The sequence below is a fragment of the Haliotis rubra genome, unplaced genomic scaffold (genome assembly GCF_003918875.1).
Source record: "Haliotis rubra isolate DU_JTF1 unplaced genomic scaffold, ASM391887v1 Scf742, whole genome shotgun sequence".
Taxonomy (NCBI): domain Eukaryota; kingdom Metazoa; phylum Mollusca; class Gastropoda; order Lepetellida; family Haliotidae; genus Haliotis; species Haliotis rubra.
This window is the reverse complement of record NW_025767460.1, coordinates 331,386-353,815: the sequence shown is the minus strand read 5'-3', so window position 1 is coordinate 353,815 and position 22,430 is coordinate 331,386. Positions and strand designations below refer to the sequence as shown.

At 44.3% G+C, this 22,430-nt stretch overlaps 1 protein-coding gene across 1 annotated transcript in view; it reads left to right on the top strand.

Annotated features, from left to right (window-relative positions):
* LOC124259925 (carboxypeptidase D-like) overlaps nt 1-21,798 on the top strand; it is a 57,739-nt gene extending 35,941 nt beyond the window's left edge. The window contains exons 16-26 of the mRNA XM_046694152.1: nt 4,765-5,226; nt 5,759-5,927; nt 6,037-6,223; nt 6,606-6,738; nt 6,848-6,985; nt 8,637-8,744; nt 10,282-10,343; nt 10,571-10,702; nt 14,930-15,118; nt 17,134-17,227; nt 18,006-21,798. Of these exons, the coding sequence (XP_046550108.1) occupies nt 4,765-5,226; nt 5,759-5,927; nt 6,037-6,223; nt 6,606-6,738; nt 6,848-6,985; nt 8,637-8,744; nt 10,282-10,343; nt 10,571-10,702; nt 14,930-15,118; nt 17,134-17,227; nt 18,006-18,235 (1,904 nt within the window). The 3' untranslated portion in view covers nt 18,236-21,798. The remainder of the gene's footprint in view (nt 1-4,764; nt 5,227-5,758; nt 5,928-6,036; nt 6,224-6,605; nt 6,739-6,847; nt 6,986-8,636; nt 8,745-10,281; nt 10,344-10,570; nt 10,703-14,929; nt 15,119-17,133; nt 17,228-18,005) is intronic.
* The last annotated feature ends 632 nt before the right edge of the window (nt 21,799-22,430 follow it).

Genomic DNA, 22,430 nt, shown 5'->3' with positions numbered 1-22,430 from the left:
CAAGAGATGGAGTTACAATAGATAACTAATGGAATATTAGTATATCTAAAATCCACACGAAAACGTCAGGAGAAGTTTCGGAAGAAATTTGACAAGTTGTGGTCCCCCCCAGACTCATCAGAGAGAAGTTGAAAGAATCTTCAACAGTGCCGTCATAAGTTCCCAAGGGGGGTAATACAGGACGTAAATCTACAACCAGGGAATCCAGAATGTGGCTTGACCCACCACCGTTTCCGACGGATTCTTCAAGCATAATTAGCATGAGTCAGGATAAGGAAAAATATGTAATTTTCTGACTAGAATTCATATTTTATACTTATCCTGACTCATGAGGTTAGCCCTCCCAACCTCCCCTCTTATGGCACTCTGGATTTCCCTGTAAACCCGGGTGTCGGGCTTACATACGGAGAGAGTGACAAATATGGCCGATCGTGTGACCATTTGGACACCAAAGGGAGGAAAGGGACGCTACTCTTGGGTGAGTGAATTTACGTCTGCTTTTTTAAAGGGAACTTCAAGGGATTTCAAGTGTTCCACTATCATTCGCAAGAGGAAGGAGACAAGCATAATTAGCATGAGTATAATTAGCATGAGTCAGGATAAGTATAAGTAGTTATAATGGGGGTTCTATTACAGGGTACCTTATAGGCTTATTTCTACGTAATTCTGCTCCCAGCGCCTAGTATGAAATAGAGACATCGTTCGATGTACAGCCAAGCTAGCCAGTTTAGACTCATTTTCGCTAGGGCTACCCATTTTTTCAGCAACTACTGACTAGACCTCGACATGGAGTGGAGTTTCTACCGTTTGGTATCCATGGGCGACAGCGAGGTCTTGTTGAGAGTGATGCCATAGATGTTGTGTTTGAAAAGAAACATTTCTGCGAACGGTGCCTGCATGGGTATTCTGATTTATTAGAATCACACCGGGAGGATTGCCCAGGCGTGGGCGAGATGGCGATCAGAATCGATATGCTTCAAGAAAATAAAAACATCTTAAAATTCATCAACCACAAACATCAAATGCCCGTGCCCTACGTCATCTACCCTGACTTCAAAGCTCTCATCTAACAGGTGAACACCGTCGCGCCATCCCCTCAAAAAAGTTTCACGTACAAAACGCAAGAACACCAAGCCTGCGGGTTTGGGTACGTGGTCGTCCGATGCGATGGAAAAATGGAACCACCGATGATTTACCAAGGTCCTGGCGTGGCTGAAACATTTCTCACGTTCTTACAACGCGAAGAGAGAAACATCAGGGAAGCTTTGTCGGATCCTGCCTCCATGGATATGACGCCAGAGGATGAGTTCGCTCATCTACGAACTAGATATTGTCACGTATGTCGAGGACCCCTGAACGGTGATTCAGTGAGAGATCATTGTCACATCACCGGTCGATACCTAGGCGCCGCTCACAACGTGTGCAACTTAAAACTTAGAATCAATCCCAAAAATACATCTCGTTCCTGCTCAACGGTCTGAGATTTATCGATAGCGCTCAGGTCCTCCTGTCGTCGCTCGACAGTTTGGTCAAGGCCAACGATACCTTCACCATCACCCATCGATACACCAATGAGACAACTCGACCTCTGCTGCTCAAAAAGGGTGTGTACCCGTACGAGTACATGGACGATTGGTCTAAGTTCGACGAGACGCAATTACCTCCCCTCGACCGATTTTACAGCAACTTAACCCAATCCAGTATCTCCCAGGACGATTACGACCACGCCCAGAACGTGTGGGAGAAACTGGGTTGCAAGAATCTGGGCGACTACCACGACCTGTACTTGAAAACGGACATGCTGCTGCTGGCCGACGTGTTTGAGACGTTCAGAACGACGTGTTTGAAACAGTATCAACTTGACCCCGCGTGGTACTACACCAGCCCCGGTCTCTCGTGGGATGCGCTGCTGAAGAAAACGGGCGTCAAACTGGAATTGTTCACCGATTACGACATGCACCTGACTGTCGAGAAAGGCATGCGCGGCAGGATTTCCATGGTCTTCAAACGGTACGCGAAAGCGAACAACCCGTACGTGAAAAACTACGATTCGAACAAGCCCACCAACCATCTCCTCTATCTCGACGCCAACAACCTGTACAGCTGGGCTATGAGTCAGTATTTGCCTACGGGCGGGTTCAAGTGGGTTAATAGCAAGCATTTAAATACGAAGAACATTATGGCCATCCCCGACAACTTCGAGATAGGCTACCTGCTCGAAGTGGATTTGGAGTACCCCAAAGCATTGCACGAATTGCACAACAGTTATCCGCTGGCACCCGACCGATTGACGGTGAATCGAGACTGGATGTCCGACTATCAGCGAGACTTGTGGGGAGAAAACACCATGGCTAACGAGGAAAAACTCGTCCCGAACTTGATGAACAAAACCAAGTACGTCGTGCACTATTGCAACCTGCAGCTGTACCTGTCGCTGGGTATGAAGCTGACCAAAATACACCGAGTGCTCAAATTTGATCAAAAACCCTGGATGGAACCGTACATTCAGTTGAACACCGAATTGAGAAAACAAGCCACAACGACTTCGAGAAAAACCTCTACAAACTCATGAACAATTCGGTATTCAGTAAAACCATGGAAAACTTGAGGAAACGCGTCAACGTGAAACTAGTGCGATCGCACCAGGAGGAAAAACTCAGCCAGTCCGGCATTCAACCGAAGCAAGCTATTCGATAACGACTTGGCAGCGCTCCACATGAACAAAAGCCACATCAAGCTCAACCAGCCCGTCTACGTGGGGATGAGCATCCTCGACATGTCCAAACATCTCATGTACGATTTCTACTACAACCAACTCAAACAACAGTACGGCGATTGATGCGAGCTGCTGTACAGGGACATCGATTCCTTGTTGAATATACGTACTGAAGACGTGTACGAGGACATGGCGAAACACAGCCACTTGTACGATACCAGCTATACCCCCAAGACCACACCCTACACAGCACGACCAATAAAAAGGTCCTCGGCAAGATGAAGGACGAATGCGCGGACACACCCATCGCCGAATACGTCGGATTGAGACCCAAGATGTATTCCATCCTGAAAGCCGACAACGGTGAGAGCCGAAAGGCGAAAGGGGTCAAGATATATGTGGTGAAACAACACATCAAACACGCCCTCTTCAAACAAGCTCTGTTCAAGAATTAAACATTCAAACACCGAATGAATGCGTTGAGAAGCGACAAACACAACATCTATGGCATCACTCTGAACAAGACCTCCTTGTCGCCCATGGATACCAAACGGTGGATCGCCATCGAAGGCGTCACGACTAACGCATACGGACACACGCGCATAAACCACTGATTAGACCTCGACGCATTGGGAGTTTCCGAGACCCCCAATCAAGGAAACTCCACTCGGCATGTCAAGGTCTAGTCAGTAGTTGCTGAAAAAATGGGTAGCCCTAGCGAAACTGAGATGAGGGTCTAGGCTGGCGAGCTCGGCTGTACATCGAACGATGTCTCTGCTCGAAAATCACTATTTTATACTAGGCGCTGGGAGCACAATTACGTAGAAATAAGCCTATAAAGTACCCTGTACTAGAGCCCCCATTATATAACTACTGTATAAAATATCAATTTTAGTCAGAAAATTACATCCTTCATGAAACTGTGCACACAAAGACCAGAGCTCCGTTACACAAAGCTCTCGTAAGCCTAAGATCTCGTAACTTTCCTCGTAGCATTCCTACCTCCTATACTGTAATATTGACTTACGATAGTCGTAGCACTACGAGAGCTTTGTGAAACGGGGCCCAGGTTGTCAAATGGTACCTTGTGATTCTTGGGTTGTTAAGAATTTATGTTTTGTCTGTTTCAATGGCAGCAAGTTTAACTTTGACTCTGTTCATTGTGGTGTGTTTGTCAGGACCACATCTCGAAAGAGAACAAGGTATTCCTGTCATAAAACTGCGCACAAACAGGTTGTCAACTAATGCTTTTTGCTATTAGGGATTTTAATAGTTTTTATTTTTACCTGTGACTTTGATGTTGGTGTGTACCAGATATAGAAATACAAAGTTACGAATCCCAATTCCATGTTATTGTTAGGTCAATAACTACTCTTGTATATGGAAGGACAGATTACACAGAAATTCTCTCATCAAGTTGGAATTGAAGTAACTGTCAGATGCTTAGGATACTCTTATGAAACTCTTGTTTCTTAGGTCTTTAATTGTTGTACCAGATATATACTTCCCATCAAAAGTTTAGACTCACTAGTGTAAATATAGCCATGTACTTCAGGCAACTGTTCTAAACTAGATTTTGCAAAATATTCCCTACTGTTTAAAGGAACTGTTTACACATGAACTGATGTATTGTAAAACAAATTGGTAATGTTGAAAAGATTATTGTCATGAGTTCCATAAATGATAATACTCAGTGAAAATTGGCGAGTTCTCAACAAAACTTTACACCCAAACGCAGCTGTTCACATGCACGATATTTGCACATGCTTTTCAGCAATTTGATGCATTATCCTTGTGCAATTCATCTGCATAAGGTTTCCAGTTTGTCCCCCCTAGTTAGTGGAGAAATCAATCTTCGATGTAACCATATATACTAGAATATATATATATATGTATATATATGTACATAACATATAGTGACTGTTTTAAGTGAGTCTAAACTTTTGATGGGAAGTATATTTACCACAGTATTGATGTATAGTTTGTAAGTCCTTCACACAGACACTGTTGTTGGATGTATCCTCACAAGACTAAGTTACCTGTACTAGGTGTCCAGGGGCAAGTGGCCGACATCAGTAGCAGCCCCATCAAGGAGGCCATCATCAAGCTGGACAACAGAGAGTTCACCGCCTCCGAGGATGGCACATTCTTCTTCCTCCTTAATGAAGGCTTCCACACCATTGAAGCAGATACACCAGGTAATGCATGCACTGACACCATTGAAGCAGATATACCAGGTAATGCATGCACTGCCACCATTGAAGCAGATACATCAGGTAATGCATGCACTGACACCACTGAAGCAGATACACCAGGTGATGCATGCACTGACACCACTGAAGCAGATACACCAGGTGATGCATGCACTGCCACCATTGAAGCAGATACACTAGGTAATGCATGCACTGACACCATTGAAGCAGATACACCAGGTAATGCATGCACTTACACTATTGAAGCAGATACACCAGGTGATGCATGCACTGCCACCATTGAAGCAGATACACCAGGTAATGCATGCACTGACACCTTTGAAGGAGATACACCAGGTAATGCATGCACTGACACCACTTAAGCAGATACACCAGGTAATGCATGCACTGACACCATTGAAGGAGATACCACCCGTGAAAATCCGAGATAAAATAGGTCTTCAGCAACCCATGCTTGCCACAAAAGGCGCCTATGCTTGTCGTAAGAGGCGACTAACGGGATCGGGTGGTCAGGCTCGCTGACTTGTTTGACACATGTCAATTCCCAATTTCGCAGATCGATGCTCATGCTGTTGATCACTGGATTGTCTGGTCCAAACTCGATTATTTACAGTCCGCCGCCATATAGCTGGAATATTGCTGAGAGCGGCATAAAACTTAACTCACTCACTCACTCACTGAAGCAGATACACTAGGTAATGCATGCACTGACACCATTACAGAAATTATGAAGTATTTTATAGATCTTTATATAAATAGATTGTGTCACCCTATTTGGTCACCCTATTAGAAAAAGGCAAACAAGGTTATGAAGTGATATGTTCTACAGGTTACGAGTCCCTCAACAAGAAGTTCCTCGTGGAGAGTGATGTGACAAGCGAGGTGAACTTGATGTTGACGCCTGAAGCAGACTCACTGGAATACCATGATTACCAGCAAACCAAGGACATGCTGCAGGGGCTCACCAATACATGCAAGGGCATAGTAAAGATACACAGGTGAGAGCAATGGCTGCTGCATGGCTGACGACCCTGGATATGCTCAACAAGTATTGTGTCTGTGTGTGTCTGTGTGTGTGTTTTACATGTCGCTGTGCTGTTGTTGCAGTATTGGAACCAGCAGCCTGAAGCGAGACCTCCTCATGGCCGATTTCCACAAGCCAGGGAAGAACAGCACCCCAGGGGTTTTGTTTGTGGGCAATATCCATGGCAACGAGGCAGTTGGCAGGGAGCTGCTGTTGCTGCTGGCTGATGACATCTGCCGAAATTATGGGAAGGATTCTTACATAACTGATGTAAGTATGTACATGGTATAGAAGAAAATTGGTTATGTGTGAAAGCAATTAGATATACCTCAAAAGTTAAAGAACATCTGACTTTTTTCATTTGACAAGAGTTATCTGTCCAGGTAGGTTGGCATCCCAACACAGCCTTCCTATTGTGAGGTATTTGTTTGTTGAAATCCAGTTGATCCTTGCTCTGTATCCATTCCCTGCATCACCATGATCAACTACTCATCACTTTTAGTGGATTGTGCCCATGTGTTTCATTACAGTTACTCTTTTCTTTTTTTGTCTTGATGCATATAAGATAACAGGATTCCACATCCCCTAAAACAATGAAATATTCAGAAAGTGATGTGAGTCTTGTAAATGCCTCCGTGGTCGTGTTTTTCAGCTTGTAGACAACACCCGTCTGTATCTCCTGCCGTCCCTCAACCCTGATGGAATGGCGTTGTCAAAAGAGGGTTGTGAGTCCACACAAGGACACAAGAATGGGAGGGAGATTGACCTGGACATGGCTTTCCCAGGTAAGTTTGTCAATATGCAGTAAGTGTAATTGGCGGACATCATTTGTTGACAAATTTTGTTGTGTGTTTGCACGGGTGGGAATTTTGACAACTGAACATAATTGTGCAGGTATTGAGGCCGACTTGAGGCAGATCCTGGAGCCAGAGGTGGCATCTCTCACCCAATGGATGGCTGGCACGGATCTGTCTACTGCCATCAGCCTACAGAATGGAGACCTGGTTGTTACATATCCTCACAGGAGAACAGGTAGGTACACTTTCTTTATGTCAGGCAGGTAGATAGATACCTGTGTTTGACAACCATACCCTATTGTCTCGTTTCTGTGTTTAACAACCATACCCTATTGTCTGTTTCTGTGTTTGACAACCATACCCTATTGTCTCATTTCTGTGTTTGACAACCGTACCCTATTGATTTGTTTCTGTTTTGACAACAATAGCCTATTGTCTTGTTTCTGTGTTTGAAAACTATACCCTATTGTCTCGTTTCTGTGTTTGACAACCATACCCTATTGTGTTGTTTCTGTGTTTGACAACCATACCCTATTGTGTTGTTTCTGTGTTTGACAACCATACCCTATTGTCTCGTTTCTGTGTTTAACAACCATACCCTATTGTCTGTTTCTGTGTTTGACAACCATACCCTCTTGTCTCATTTCTGTGTTTGACAACCGTACCCTATTGATTTGTTTCTGTTTTGACAACAATAGCCTATTGTCTTGTTTCTGTGTTTGACAACTATACCCTATTGTCTCGTTTCTGTGTTTGACAACCATACCCTATTGTGTTGTTATCTGTGTTTGACAACCATACCCTATTGTGTTGTTTCTGTGTTTGACAACCGTACCCTATTGTCTCATTTCTGTGTTTGACAACCGTTCCCTATTGTGTTGTTTCTGTGTTTGACAACAATAGCTTATATTGTGTTGTTTCTGTGTTTGACAACCATACCCTATTGTCTTGTTTCTGTTTGACAACCATACCCTATTGTCTCGTTTCTGTGTTTGACAACCGTACCCTATTGTGTTGTTTCTGTTTGACAACCATACCCTATTGTGTTGTTTCTGTTTGACATCCATACCTTATTGTGTTGTTTCTGTTTGACAACCATACTCTATTATCTTGTTTCTGACCGCCGTGATATTGCTGGAATATTGCTAAAAGCGGTTAGACAACCATACTCAGTTAGTCAGTATCTTGTTTCTGTGTTAGACAACCATAGCCTATTGTTTTGTTTCTGTGTTTGTCAACCATACCCTATTGTCTTGTTTCTGTGTTTGACAACCATACCCTATTGTCTTGTTTCTGTTTGACAACCATACCCTATTGTCTTGTTTCTGTGTTTGACAACCATACCCTATTGTCTTGTTTCTGTTTGACAACCATACCCTCTTGTCTTGTTTCTGTGTTATACAACCATAGCCTATTGTCTTGTTTCTGTTTGACAACCATACCCTATTATCTTGTTTCTGTGTTAGACAACCATACCCTATTGTCTTGTTTCTGTGTTAGACAACCATACCCTATTATCTTGTTTCTGTGTTAGACAACCATACCCTATTTTCTTGTTTCTGTGTTTGACATCCATACCCTACTGTGTTGTTTCTGTTTTGACATCCATACCCTACTGTGTTGTTTCTGTGTTTGACAACCATAGCCTATTGTCTTGTTTCTGTGTTTGATATCCATACCCTATTGTGTTGTTTCTGTTTTGACAACCATACCCTATTGTGTTGTTTCTGTTTGACAACCATACCCTATTGTGTTGTTTCTGTGTTTGACATCCATACCCTATTGTCTTGTTTCTGTGTTTGACAACCGTACCCTATTGTCTTGTTAACCGCACCCTTTTGTCTTGTTTCTGTGTTTGACATCCATGTACTATTGTGGTGTTTCAGCCCTGACTATGAAGGCAGATGAGGCCACCCTGAAGAAACTTGCCTCTGCCTACGTAAGCAACCACCCCCAGCTGAAGTCCGGGGCAGCCGGCTGTGACAACACCACAGGTAGGTTATGTATTGACTTGCACAACACTGGTAGCTAGCTACTTGAAGAACCTGTACCTGAGTGTTTGCAGACATGTCTTCAAGGGTGAACAAATATATGTGCCTTTACTTCAAAGCCAGGACCGTTTAAGAGTCAGTTACAACACTAGGTTCTGGTAGGGAAACTAAAATCTCAAGGTCAAGAAAAGCCTTCATACGATGTGTTACATTTACATCCAGAACCTTGGAGTCGTGTTTTAACATAACTTACAACCACAGACTTGCAGTGGTCAGGTAGGATCAATATCAGTGGCACATTGCTCACTGAGATGTTTTCCCAACATATATATACATACTCTTCATAAAAAGAAATGCAAACCCATATCTTAGTGATATTGGAACTAAGAATTCATTCCGGATTGATAACAGAGAGTCCAGATTGTGCCTGATGGTCCTCGGTTGTACCAAGCTCCTATTCACAGAGTGGCAGTCCAGGTGTACAAGCTCCTGGTCACCTGCAGTCAATAATGTGTATGTCCCTAGCATTAAGACCTGCTTGACACCCTCTGCCCACAGACACAATCAAAGATTGAATTATGGAGAATGGCGGCCACTTGGTTTGAAACACCAGACATGGGAGAGTCTGTGGCTGTGGTTGTTGTCCCACAAATGTTCTCTTGGATTCAAATCTGGCAATGTAGAGGGCCAAGTGAGGACATCAATGTCATTGTTGTATAGGTATGCAGCCATTACCAGTGTGTGAAATAGCCACTGGCCTGCTCGCCAGTGACTAGTAAAAATCCAGTCGGGCCTGTAAATCTCCAGTCACTGGCCAGACTGGCTAATGATTTTTTATGGGGTCCTTTTGTAAATATATCACTCTCTCTGACTTGTTCAGTTATAATACACTTTTAAATAATGCAATGGCCTGATAAAAATGTTCATCATATTAGCAGCTTAATGATGAAACCGGCGTCTACATGCAGATTTCAGGCTAGTGAATTATTTTGTGGGCTAGTAACTTTCAAGCATAGCTTGCCCAACTGCCTAGCAAAATTTGGAAACTATTTCACACACTGGCCGTTACATGTGCTGTGTGAGGCCTGGTGTTGTCTTGCTGGAATACAGCGTTGATGTTTGCCATGACAAGGATGACGTGAGGCCACAGGATCTGATCCATGTAGTTTTGCACCATTTGGTTGCCTCTATTGCTTCTCTGCCCTATGTTCACCCAAATACAGTCCCCAGGAAAGGAAATGCCATGTCTTTGCCACATGCAAATCAGACATGTTTATTTGGCTATGTTTTGTCAATTTAAACAATGGTAATTTTACTGACATCCAAATTCATATCTAAATGACTAGGTCCATCATTCAGACTTTATCATTATCATTTATACATATTTTTGTGTTGTGTTGAAACTCCATTGAGTGGTTAAGAAGATATACATAGGTCCCTTCAACTTCAGCACTATAATGTTTGACTGTATAGACATGTGTATGTAGCCATATGTCCAGGTACAGATGCCACGAACACTCTGTCCTGTTGAATGTTGCAGGTAAATACCCTGGAGGAATGGTCAGTGCCTTCAAACAACACAACCACTCTGGGAGTTTGATGGTGAGTACCTTCACTCATACATACTGCAGGTATTGACAGCAGGACTTGCATGTATCCTGTAACAGAAGTTGGTGTGCCATAATACATGTAAACATTGCTGTCTCTGGATTGTATAGTGTTATTCTGGGTGTACTGTATGATGTGAAAGTTCCTTTGGGTGTACTCTATAACATGAAAGTTACTGTGTACTTTATAACATGCCGTTTTATTCATGTCTCTCTCTCAAGGACTACATCTACGACAGCCAGCACATCCCCACCATCACCGTCTACACCGGCTGCTGTGTCTACCCACCGTCCTCCTTGCTCATTGACCTCTGGCACGCCAACAAGAAGTCCCTGCTTGCTGTCATACAGGAGGTGAGTCTCACACAAGAGGGCCACTCTAAGAGTCTTCCTATCAGGGCACAGGATAGCTGGAGTCTTCCTTGTTATCAAGGCACAGCATAACTAGAGACTTTCTTGATGTCACAGGATATCAGGTTTGAATATCTAGAGTCAACCTAGTTGACATGAGCCTTTATATCTTACAGGAGCAACAATATTAAGTGTCTGCCAAGATATCAAAGGGATAGCAGCAAAGTATTGGATCTAGATTTCAGAGGTTGGGATAACACATAACTTAAGCTTAAGATTTGCACATAAATATCTGGGATTGTGTTGGAATTGAATTTACATATGTCAGAGTATGAGGTAGCCACTAAACATTAGGGGTTGGGATGGCACCTAGATGTGGAGGGTTGGGATGGCACCTAGATGTGGAGGGTTGGGATGGCATCTAGATGTGGAGGGTTGGGATGGCATCTAGATGTGGAGGGTTGGGATGGCATCTAGATGTGGAGGGTTGGGATGGCATCTAGATGTGGAGGGGATGGCATCTAGGTGGAGGGTTGGGATGGCATCTAGATGTGGAGGGTTGGGATGGCATCTAGATGTGGAGGGTTGGGATGGCATCTAGATGTGGAGGGTGGGATGGGGTTGGGATGGCATCTAGATGTGGAGGGTTGGGATGGCATCTAGATGTGGAGGGGTTGGGATGGCATCTAGATGTGGAGGGTTGGGATGGCATCTAGATGTGGAGGGTTGGGATGGCATCTAGATGTGGAGGGTTGGGATGGCATCTAGATGTGGAGGGTTGGGATGGCATCTAGATGTGGAGGGTTGGGATGGCATCTAGATGTGGAGGGTTGGGATGGCATCTAGATGTGGAGGGTTGGGATGGCATCTAGATGTGGAGGGTTGGGATGGGATGGCATCTAGATGTGGAGGGTTGGGATGGCATCTAGATGTGAAGGGTTGGGATGGCATCCTAGATGTGGAGGTTGGGATGGCATCTGGGATGGCATCTAGATGTGGAGGGTTAGGATGGCATCTAGATGTGGATGGATGGCATCTAGATGTGGAGATGGGAGGGTTGGGATGGCACCTACTAGATGTGTGGGAGGCTAGGATGGCATCTAGATGTGGGATGGATGTGGAGGGTTGATGTGAGGGCTGGGATGGCATCTAGATGTGGAGGGTTGGGATGGCATCTAGATGTGGAGGGTTGGGATGGCATCTAGATGTGGAGGGTTGGGGATGGCATCCTAGATGTGGAGGGTTGGGATGGCACCTAGGGCACCTACATGTGGAGGGTTGGGATGGCATCTAGATGTGGAGGGTTGGGATGGCATCTAGATGTGGAGGGTTGGGATGGCATCTAGATGTGGAGGGTTGGGATGGCATGGCATGTGGAGGGCACCTAGATGTGAGGGTTGGGATGGCATCTAGATGTGGGTTGGGATGTGGAGGAGGTTGGGTTGGGATGGCATCTAGATGTGGAGGGTTGGGATGGCACCTAGATGTGGAGGGTTGGGATGGCACCTAGATGTGGATGGTATCTAGATGTGGAGGGTTGGGATGGCATCTAGATGTGGAGGGGGATGGGATGGCATCTAGATGTGGAGGGTTGGGATGGCATCTAGATGTGGAGGGGGGATGGCACCTGGGATTGGGATGGCATCTAGATGTGGAGGGTTGGGATGGCATCTAGATGTGGAGGGATTGGGATGGCATCTAGATGTGGAGGGTTGGGATGGCATCTAGATGTGGAGGGTTGGGGATGGCATCTAGATGTGGAGGGTTGGGATGGCATCTAGATGTGGAGGGGGATTGGGATGGCATCTAGATGTGGAGGGTTGGGATGGCATCTAGATGTGGAGGGTTGGGATGGCATCTAGATGTGGAGGGGATTGGGATGGCATCTAGATGTGGAGGGGGGATTGGGATGGCATCTAGATGTGGAGGGTTGGGATGGCATCTAGATGTGGAGGGTTGGGATGGCATCTAGATGTGGAGGGTTGGGATGGCATCTAGATGTGGAGGGATCTAGTTGGGATGGTAGGGTCTAGATGTGGAGGGATGGGATGGCATCTAGATGTGGAGGGGGATGGCATCTAGATTGGGATGGCATCTAGATGTGGAGGGTTGGGATGGCATCTAGATGTGGAGGGTTGGGGATGGCATCTAGATGTGGAGGGTTGGGATGGCATCTAGATGTGGAGGGTTGGGATGGCATCTACATGTGGATGTGGAGGATCTAGATGGGATGGCATCTAGATGTGGAGGAGGGGATGGGATGGCATCCTAGATGTGGAGGGTTGGGATGGCATCTAGATGGGAGGGTTGGGATGGCACCTAGATGTGGAGGAGTTGGATGGGTTGGGATGGAGGGTTGGGATGGCATCCTAGATGTGGGAGGGTTGGGATGGCATCTAGATGTGGAGGAGGGTTGGGATGGCATCTAGATGTGGATGTGGGATGGCATCTAGATGTGGAGGGTTGGGATGGCATCTAGATGTGGAGGGTTGGGATGGCATCTAGATGTGGAGGGGTTGGGATGGCATCTACATGTGGAGGGGTTGGGATGGCATCTAGATGTGGAGGATGGGGTTGGGATGGCATCTAGATGTGGAGGATGGGATGGCATCTAGATGTGGAGGAGATGGCATCTTGGGATGGGATGGCATCTAGATGTGGAGGTTGGGATGGCATCTAGATGTGGAGGGAGAGGGTTGGATGGCATCTAGATGTGGAGGCACCTAGATGTGGGGGATGGCATCTAGATGTGGAGGGTTGGGATGGCATCTAGATGTGGAGGGTTGGGATGGCATCTAGATGTGGAGGGTGGAGTTGGGATGGCATGTAGATGATGGAGGGGGATGGGATGGCATCTAGATGTGGAGGGTTGGGATGGCATCTAGATGTGGAGGTTGGGATGGCATCTAGATGTGGAGGGTTGGGATGGCATCTAGATGTGGAGGGATTGGGATGGCATCTAGATGTGGAGGGATGGCATGGGATGTGGATCTAGATGTGGAGGGAGTTGGGATGGCATCTAGATGTGGAGATGGCATCTAGATGTGGAGGGTTAAGGATGGGATGGATGCATCTAGATGTGGAGGAGGGATGGGATGGCATCTAGATGTGGAGGGATTGGGATGGGATGGCATCTAGATGTGGAGGGTTGGGATGGCATCTAGATGTGGAGGGTTGGGATGGCATCTAGATGTGGAGGGTTGGGATGGTATCTAGATGTGGAGGGATGGGATGGCATCTAGATGTGGAGGGTTGGGATGGCACCTAGATGTGGAGGTTGGGATGGCATCTAGATGTGGAGGGTTGGGATGGCATCTAGATGTGGAGGGTTGGGATGGCATCTAGATGTGGAGGGTTGGGATGGCACCTAGATGTGGAGGGTTGGGATGGCATCTAGATGTGGAGGGTTGGGATGGCATCTAGATGTGGAGGGTTGGGATGGCATCTAGATGTGGAGGGTTGGGATGGGATGGCATCTAGATGTGGAGGGAGGTGGGATGGCATCTAGATGTGGAGGGGGGATTGGGATGGCATCTAGATGTGGAGGGGTTGGGATGATGCATCTAGATGTGGAGGGGTTGGGAGGTTGGGATGGCATCTAGATGTGGAGGGTTGGGATGGCATGTGGAGGGTTAGGATGGCATCTAGATGTGGAGGGTTGGGATGGCATCTAGATGTGGAGGGTTGGGATGGCACCTAGATGTGGAGGGTTGGGATGGCATCTAGATGTGGAGGGATGGGATGGCACCTAGATGTGGAGGGTTGGGATGGCACCTAGATGTGGAGGGTTGGGATGGCACCTAGATGTGGAGGGTTGGGATGGCATCTAGATGTGGAGGGTTGGGATGGCATCTAGATGTGGAGGGTTGGGATGGCATCTAGATGTGGAGGGTTGGGATGGCATCTAGATGTGGAGGGGTTGGGATGGCATCTAGATGTGGAGGGTTGGGATGGCATCTAGATGTGGAGGGTTGGGATGGCATCTAGATGTGGAGGGTTGGGATGGCATCTAGATGTGGAGGGTTGGGATGGCATCTAGATGTGGAGTGGTTGGGATGGCATCTAGATGTGGAGGGATTGGGATGGCCATTATCTGGCTGGACATTATAGGTTATATGTGAAGTCAAGTGAAGTCTGCATCCAGCAAATGTTTTAGGGATATCACATGAAATGTTTGAATGGTTTAAGCTAGCTCCACCCTTAATGATCTATTTTCATATTCTGCTTCAGTCCCACTACGGGGTGTCAGGCGTGGTGGTCAATAAGCCCGGTACTGGTATGTCTGGTGTCGTCATATACGTGAAGGACTCAGGAACATTCCAGACACTGGCTGACCCTCACGGTTACTTCCACATGTACCTCGCCCCAGGCAAATACTCTCTGAAGACCTTCAGTCCAGAATTCCCGCAACACACCATGGTAAAGGAGAAATTACATGTATTCATATTTGTGACTGTTAACGTCTTGTCATATTCTCTATTACTTGATGATTGGAGCTTTTAACTTCATCTTTATGATATAAACCTTCGTGTCTCTGATCAGAGCTAGTTATGTTTGAGGAGAGTACGGGGAAGAATTGGTTGATGCCATAATGTTGACCACATTTTTGTGAGTGTAATACTTGGTGCACCATCATATCCTAGGATCTTTGCCTCTGCCACCAACCACAGGGTTGTCTGGCTCACTGTGGACGTACCGGGACTGCACATTACTACGATTTTTGCCTGTTTTGACAGGGTAACAATTGACTTGAATTTAAGCTCAGCCCTTAAAGAACAAAATAACTACCAAATGATTAAAGTAACAAGAAGATTCAGTGCTGTGGCAGATGAGAACGTGTTGGTTTATTGGACACGATTAGCACTAAGGGTGCAATACTGATTGAACTTTCCATGTAAAAATGTTTCAGCAATCATCCAGTAAGGGAGATCACACCATTTACTTAAAGATTAGATACAACATAATTAAAACACAATTATCATTTATTCATGACATATAATATACATTGCTGATTATGAAAAAACAAATGAACAAAATTATAAGCATACAATTGCAAATCAAAAGTGCAATATTTGGTACTTAGGTTTACTTCCCTCGAAACGAAGCAGCCGGGATACTGAACCCAGTCAGAGCGGGTGGGCCTGCACTTAAGTGTAACAAACACTTTCATTAGCTGGTTCATTTGCTGATACACTCAGGGCTTTATGTGTGTGTATAGAGATGTTGGGTTTTTTGAATACATGCTCATTTTTTGTGTATAACATTTTGAAATCAACAGAAAACATAACATGTCAATTGTCCAAGTATCACACCTGCCTGTCTGTGTAATTACATAATGTGACAGAGACCGAACTCCGATTTCATGGGTGGGGGTTCATTGAGTTATTTTTCAACTTTATAAGTTGAATTTGCATTTTTGCTAATTTGTTACTGTACTGAAAGGTCCATACTGAAAGGTATCAGAATCTGCAAAGTTGTGTTTTGCGTTGCATGTAAGCTTTAAATATGTGCAGTGTCGGTACAGGTCACAAGGATGTTGCTATAATATACCTCACCCTCTATCACACAGCATCTTCCCTGTTAAACACATCTGAGATGGTATTCTGTTGAGTGTGCCGTCTTTGTAAGGGTGGAAGACTTAAAATAGACCATAGGACTGGATGCTTGAATATGTTACTGATCCTTGTCAAAAGTTGCCAGTCCCAAATCTTATGGAGTCAAAAAAGTGATGATGATACTCTGTGTTGTTGTCCCGGGGACTCTGTATTCAGCGCGTCAGTACGTACGTCCCGATTCTTGTTAACGCGATATCTCATGAAGTGTTGTACCCAATGTCTTCAAATTTGGTGACAGCCTACATTGGGGGATTACGCAGACACCAGTCGACTTGAGTGACTTTGACATTATTTTCAAGGTCACCACGACGCTTTGGCCACTTTTCAAACTCTTGTTAATGCAATATCTCATGAACTGTTGTACCCAATGTTTTCAAGTTTGGTGACAGCCTACATTGGGGGATTACGCAGACCTGTCATTTTGGGTGACCTTGACCTTATCGTCAAGGTCACCACAACACTTTGACCACTTTTCATATCTCTTAAAACATTGCACCTAATGTCTTCAATTATGTCAACAGCCTACATTGGGTGATTGTGCAGACACCAGTGATATCAGGCATCTTGTATGTGACCAAAAAATAAAAAGTAGTAAAATGTTATAAATATTCCATTCTTTAGCAGCGGGGGACACTTGTTGTCTATTACTGTGAACTTGTATGAGGGAGATGATGGAGTACATGATGGCGATATGTAGTAGTAACTGGGCAGGTAGAATCAGATCATTCACAGGATTCTCATTTCACCCATCCTTGGAACTCACCAATCACAAATGGTGAAACCCTTGTTTAGTTGCATCTCTGATTTATTATGTTACAGAGTGTCACAGTGGGAGCTGATTCAGATCAAGGAAAAGAAGTTAGAATTGTCATGTCAAAAACAACATCAAAGACACTTCTGGTTGTTGCAGCAGGTGAGAGATTCGTGATGTTTCCATACTGAAGTAAAGAACACTTGCTGGTCAAGTGCAGGACCTAACCATTGTTGTAATAGGCACAGCAAGATACATTACTGTACATCTGACCCGTGAAGATCCCGGTTAGAATTGGTCTTTAGTAACCCATGCCTGTCGTAAAAGGCGACTAACTGGATCAGGTGGTCAGGCTCGTTCACTTGGTAGACACCTGTGATTGTATCCCAGTTGCATAGCTTGATGCTGATGATGTTGATTACTAGATTGTCTGGACTCGATAATTTACAGACCGCCGCCATATAGCTGGAATACTGCTGAGTAACATAACTTGCCTGTCACACTTCCATGGCTAACAAGAAACTTGATCTGATGTAGTCTTTCGGGCGGTGGGGTAGCTTAATGGTTAAAGCGTTGGCTCGTCACGCCGAAGACCCGGGTTCGATTCCCCACATGGGTACAATGTGTGAAGCCCATTTCTGGTGTCCCCTGCCGTGATGTTGCTGGAATATTGCTAAAAGCGGCGTAAAACCAAACTCAGTCAGTGATGTAGTCTTTCCTTTGTACTGCTGATACGCGAGTTTTGTTTCCATTTCAAACAATAAGTCTTCTATTACAGATGTATTGTTTCGGTTTTAGAGGATTTTGTTGCAGTTTTGGAAGTTTATTTTCCTATTTTGGTGATTTTTGTTCTGTTTTGGTGTATTTGAGTTCAGTTTTGATGATTTGTTTACCGTTTGTATGGTAGGCCTGTACTGAGACTATGTGTATGTATGCCCAGGTGTTATCAGTTTCGTGGTCATCATCGCCATCACAGCCATCATCTGCTTGAAGACCGGGAAGAACAAGAAGTATGACAACATTGGCTTCCATCGCCTCAACGGGGAAGCTGAGGATGAAGATGAGATCGAATTTTTTCAGCAGAAGAATAAATATAATACAAAGGAATATCACGACTACAGCTCAGATGATGAACACGATCTTTATGATGGACGATTATTGAGACGATAGTCACATTTCATCAATTATACTCAAAAGTAACATGTTAGAGATATGTTACCAAAAACCTCGGGGGTTATACTGTAAGTCATGAAATTAATGCATGTTGGTCATGAGATAATTGAGACTGCTTGCTTGCTTTGTTAAGGTGAGCCTTTTTTACCTGAATGTTGATAATGCTATTGCCATGTGAGGTGAACTGCACAAGCTGGGAATCAGCATTGTTAGGCTGTAAATTAAATATGATTTATCAATAGACAATTAAGTGAAGCACTGGACACAGCGTTTCTCAGTTCTAGTTTGGGCGGTAGGGTAGCCTGGAAGTGAAAGCATTCCCCCTAAAACACTGAAGGCCCAGGGTATATTCCCCACATGGATATATTGTGAAGCCCATACTGGTGCCCCACACCATGATATTGCTGAAATATTGCTAAAAGCAGTGTCAAACCATGTCCTGCTACAGCACATGATCATGATTTTGAGATTAAACGTGTGCTTTAAACAACAGCACATGTAGTGATGTGTAATATATACTGAACATTGCTGCTATTCCACACTCTAAAGATACCACCAACACTTCTTCATTGTTTGACAAAGTTGGTCTCATCTTAAGTGCTTCAGCTGGCAATTTCTGTTGTTCACATCAGGGAACAAATAAAGTTCCTTTTTAATCAGATAGTGTTTTCTAATTTCAGAGCTACCACCTTTATCTGATGAAAAACTTTAAACTTGGGGTGAAGCATAAATTTGATGCCATGAGTTTCATGATTTGCAGTATGTTGCTGACAACGGAGGGGGGTAGTTGAAGCTGTGTTGACAGTCTCCCCATTGTTACAAGCACAAGCCAGTATGTTGGATCCATGCTGGGTGTTCTGTGTAATCAGCTTCCATCCTGTGATCAGATTGTTTGAGGCTGCACACAGATACATATGACGATACAATGTGTAACTGATTACGGTCTTACTGACTGTTTACTATCTCTACCAGTCGGTGGGGCAATGGGGCACTGTATTGTTTGCCCCTCATGCCAAAAACCTGGTCGATTCCCCACCTGGGTACATTGTATGAAGCCCATATGTGGTGTCTATGATATTGGTAAAAGCAGTGTGATTGAGGCATTTACCATGTCATGTCAGAGGTCATGTTCCACATCATGTTGGTATTCATGTACCATGTCATGTCGTTGGTCATGTACCATGTCATGTTGTTGGGCATGTACCATGTCATGTTGTTGGGCATGTACCATGTCATGTTGTTGGGCATGTCATGTCGGTGGTCATGTACCATGTCATGTCGGTGATCATGTAACATGTCATGTTGTTGGGCATGTACCATGTCATGTTGTTGGGCATGTACCATGTCATGTTGTTGGGCATGTCATGTCGGTGGTCATGTACCATGTCATGTCGGTGATCATGTAACATATCATGTTGGTGTCATGTACCATGTCATGTTGGGCATGTACCATGTCATGTCGGTGGTCATGTACCATGTCATGTCGGTGGTCATGTAACATGTCATGTTGGCGTCATGTACCATGTCATGTCGATGGTTATGTAACATGTCATGTCGGTGGTCATGTACCATGTCATGTCGTTGGTCATGTACCATTTCATGTCGTTGGTCATGTACCATGTTATGTCGTTGGTCATGTACCATGTCATGTTGGTGGTCATGTAACATGTCATGTTGGTGGGCATGTACCATGTCATATTGTGGGGCATGTACCATGTCATGTTGCTTTCATGTACCACGTCTTGTCGATGGTAATGTACCATGTCATGTTGTTGGGCATGTACCATGTCATGTCGGTGGTCATGTACCATGTCATGTTGGTGGTCATGTAACATGTCATGTCGGTGGTCATGTTCAATGTCATGTCGCTTGTAATGCTGTACATCATGTTAATGGTCATATGCAATGTCATGTCAGTCATCTTCCATGTCAAGTTGGTGGTCATGGCAGCTACAAGCTACTCACATTAACATGGACGATGAACAAAGGGACATATTCTCTGTGTACAGCCTCAAAAGTCTGGCTCCAATATTGCATAAGAAGTGTACATAGTTTATTTTGTGATAGTTTTGCATGAGTCAAGTGAGGTGATGGATATGAAGATGTGTGTCCAATGTAATGTATTTTGTCGGGGAATGCAGGGTGGAACATATCCAAATGAAACAGATTAGTATATTTTGGTTTTTTCCTAATTTGAAGTCAGCAGTGATAGACAGTGGTATACTGGTGGAGACTTGTGGAGGAGCTCCAGCTGGCTGGGTACAGTAGGGCTGATGTTGGTATCAGGGATTACTTAAACAGATATTTGTTGTTGTAAGACATGCCTTGCACAACACAGTTTATAGTAAACCTGAAATATCAGTTGTTTAGAATCTCCATGGACTAACCCATGTTTCAGTGGATGAAACAGACCCAGAAGGAAGGCATATCCATGTGTATAAAACCAGTGTATGAAACAAGCCAAAAAACCCTGCCACACATCAGGGTTGGGAACTTCAAAATGGTACCAGCCCAAAATAAATTTAACCAGACCAGACAATCCAAAGAAAATAACTCAATTTTTAGTTACCATGAATAATGTAATGAACCTGAGAGATGTATTTACTGCAGAACACGATAGGTACATCGATATGTGTTGCTCGTTTAGCGGTAATATATGTCAACGCAGTGCTTTGACATTGCGATACAATAGTTCAAAGGTCAAACAATAATGTCAAGTCTAATTTTAACGCTCAATTTGAAAAATAGATTTTCAGATATGGTGAATTTACTCAGATGTATGGAACATGTTATCTATATTTTTACCAGACCATCGGGATGGCTAGCTGTGAATTTACACCGTCCGTCAGAAATCTAGCCTGTGTCAGGCAGTCAGACAGGCCTTATTTCATACACTGATATAACCTGCCCTACAGTGAGATGCAGATATATTTATGGGGTTTATATGGTCTGGCAAACTTTATTCAATGTATGTATATATATTTAGTAACATGTATCAATATGTTTCCAGTGTTTGTAGTCGATGTTCATAGAGTAACTATTTTGGTTGAGGGTGTATGGGTAAGCATGCCTCACAGATTTAGCCAGGAGATTTGCCTTACTGTAGTCAATAGGTGATCCACTGGAGTACAACAGTGGTTCTCTCCAGTTGTGCCAGGTTGTTGGTGAAGAAATACTTAGACGTGCATCACACTAATGTTAAATGGCTTCAGATGGGCATTTTTTCACTGATGTCTCAACCCCAAACCCAAACATTCCGATTGGTCAGTCATCAATTATGCGAAGGCTTCCAGAAGTTTACACATCTAGCTCAGCCTGTATGATATGCCTCATGTAAACTATTCCTACATATGTCGTTTTTACCCGTTTGACTTCATGTTAACAGCTTTTCTCCTGAAATGTTTTGTTAGCTTTGTTTGCAGCCATGTTGGCACCAGGATGCTACACGTTGCTGACTTGTCCATTCCTGGTCCATTCCTGGTCCAATAGTTCTGTGTTTTACTGTAAATGCCACATTATACACAGTGCATCATTTGTAAAATAAAAGCTGGAATTCATCTTAAAATGAAGATTCTCAAATGGAAACAGGGTGTACAGAGAAGAGAAAATGTATAAAAAAAATTTGTCATTAAGTCATGACATGATTTATTTGGTCACATGCTCAGCAGGAACACCCTGTGGTAGCTAGATTGTGTTTTCATGTATAATGTGTACAGCAATGAATGTTTTCCTCCCTGCTGCTGGTGATGTGATGGAAACTACCACACACATAACCATGTCTTTTTCAATATGATCTTATGTTATTACTGAATGAAGATAATTTTATGGATATACAACCATTCACAGAACAAAGAAGTTGTATATCCCTAAAATTATCTTCATTCTTCATTGCCTGTTATTACTTATAACTACATGTATATTTTCTGCTGTGAAACAACGTGACACTGACACAGATCCTGGCCTGTTACTGGACTGTCCAGCCTGTTGCAGGTATACAGCTATACGGCTATACAGCTATACAGCAGTAGGAAACAAACGTGACACTGACACAGATCCTGGCCTGTTACTGGACTGTCCAGCCTGTTGCAGGTATACAGCTATACGGCTATACAGCTATACAGCAGTAGGAAACAAACGTGACACTGACACAGATCCTGGCCTGTTACTGGACTGTCCAGCCTGTTGCAGGTAT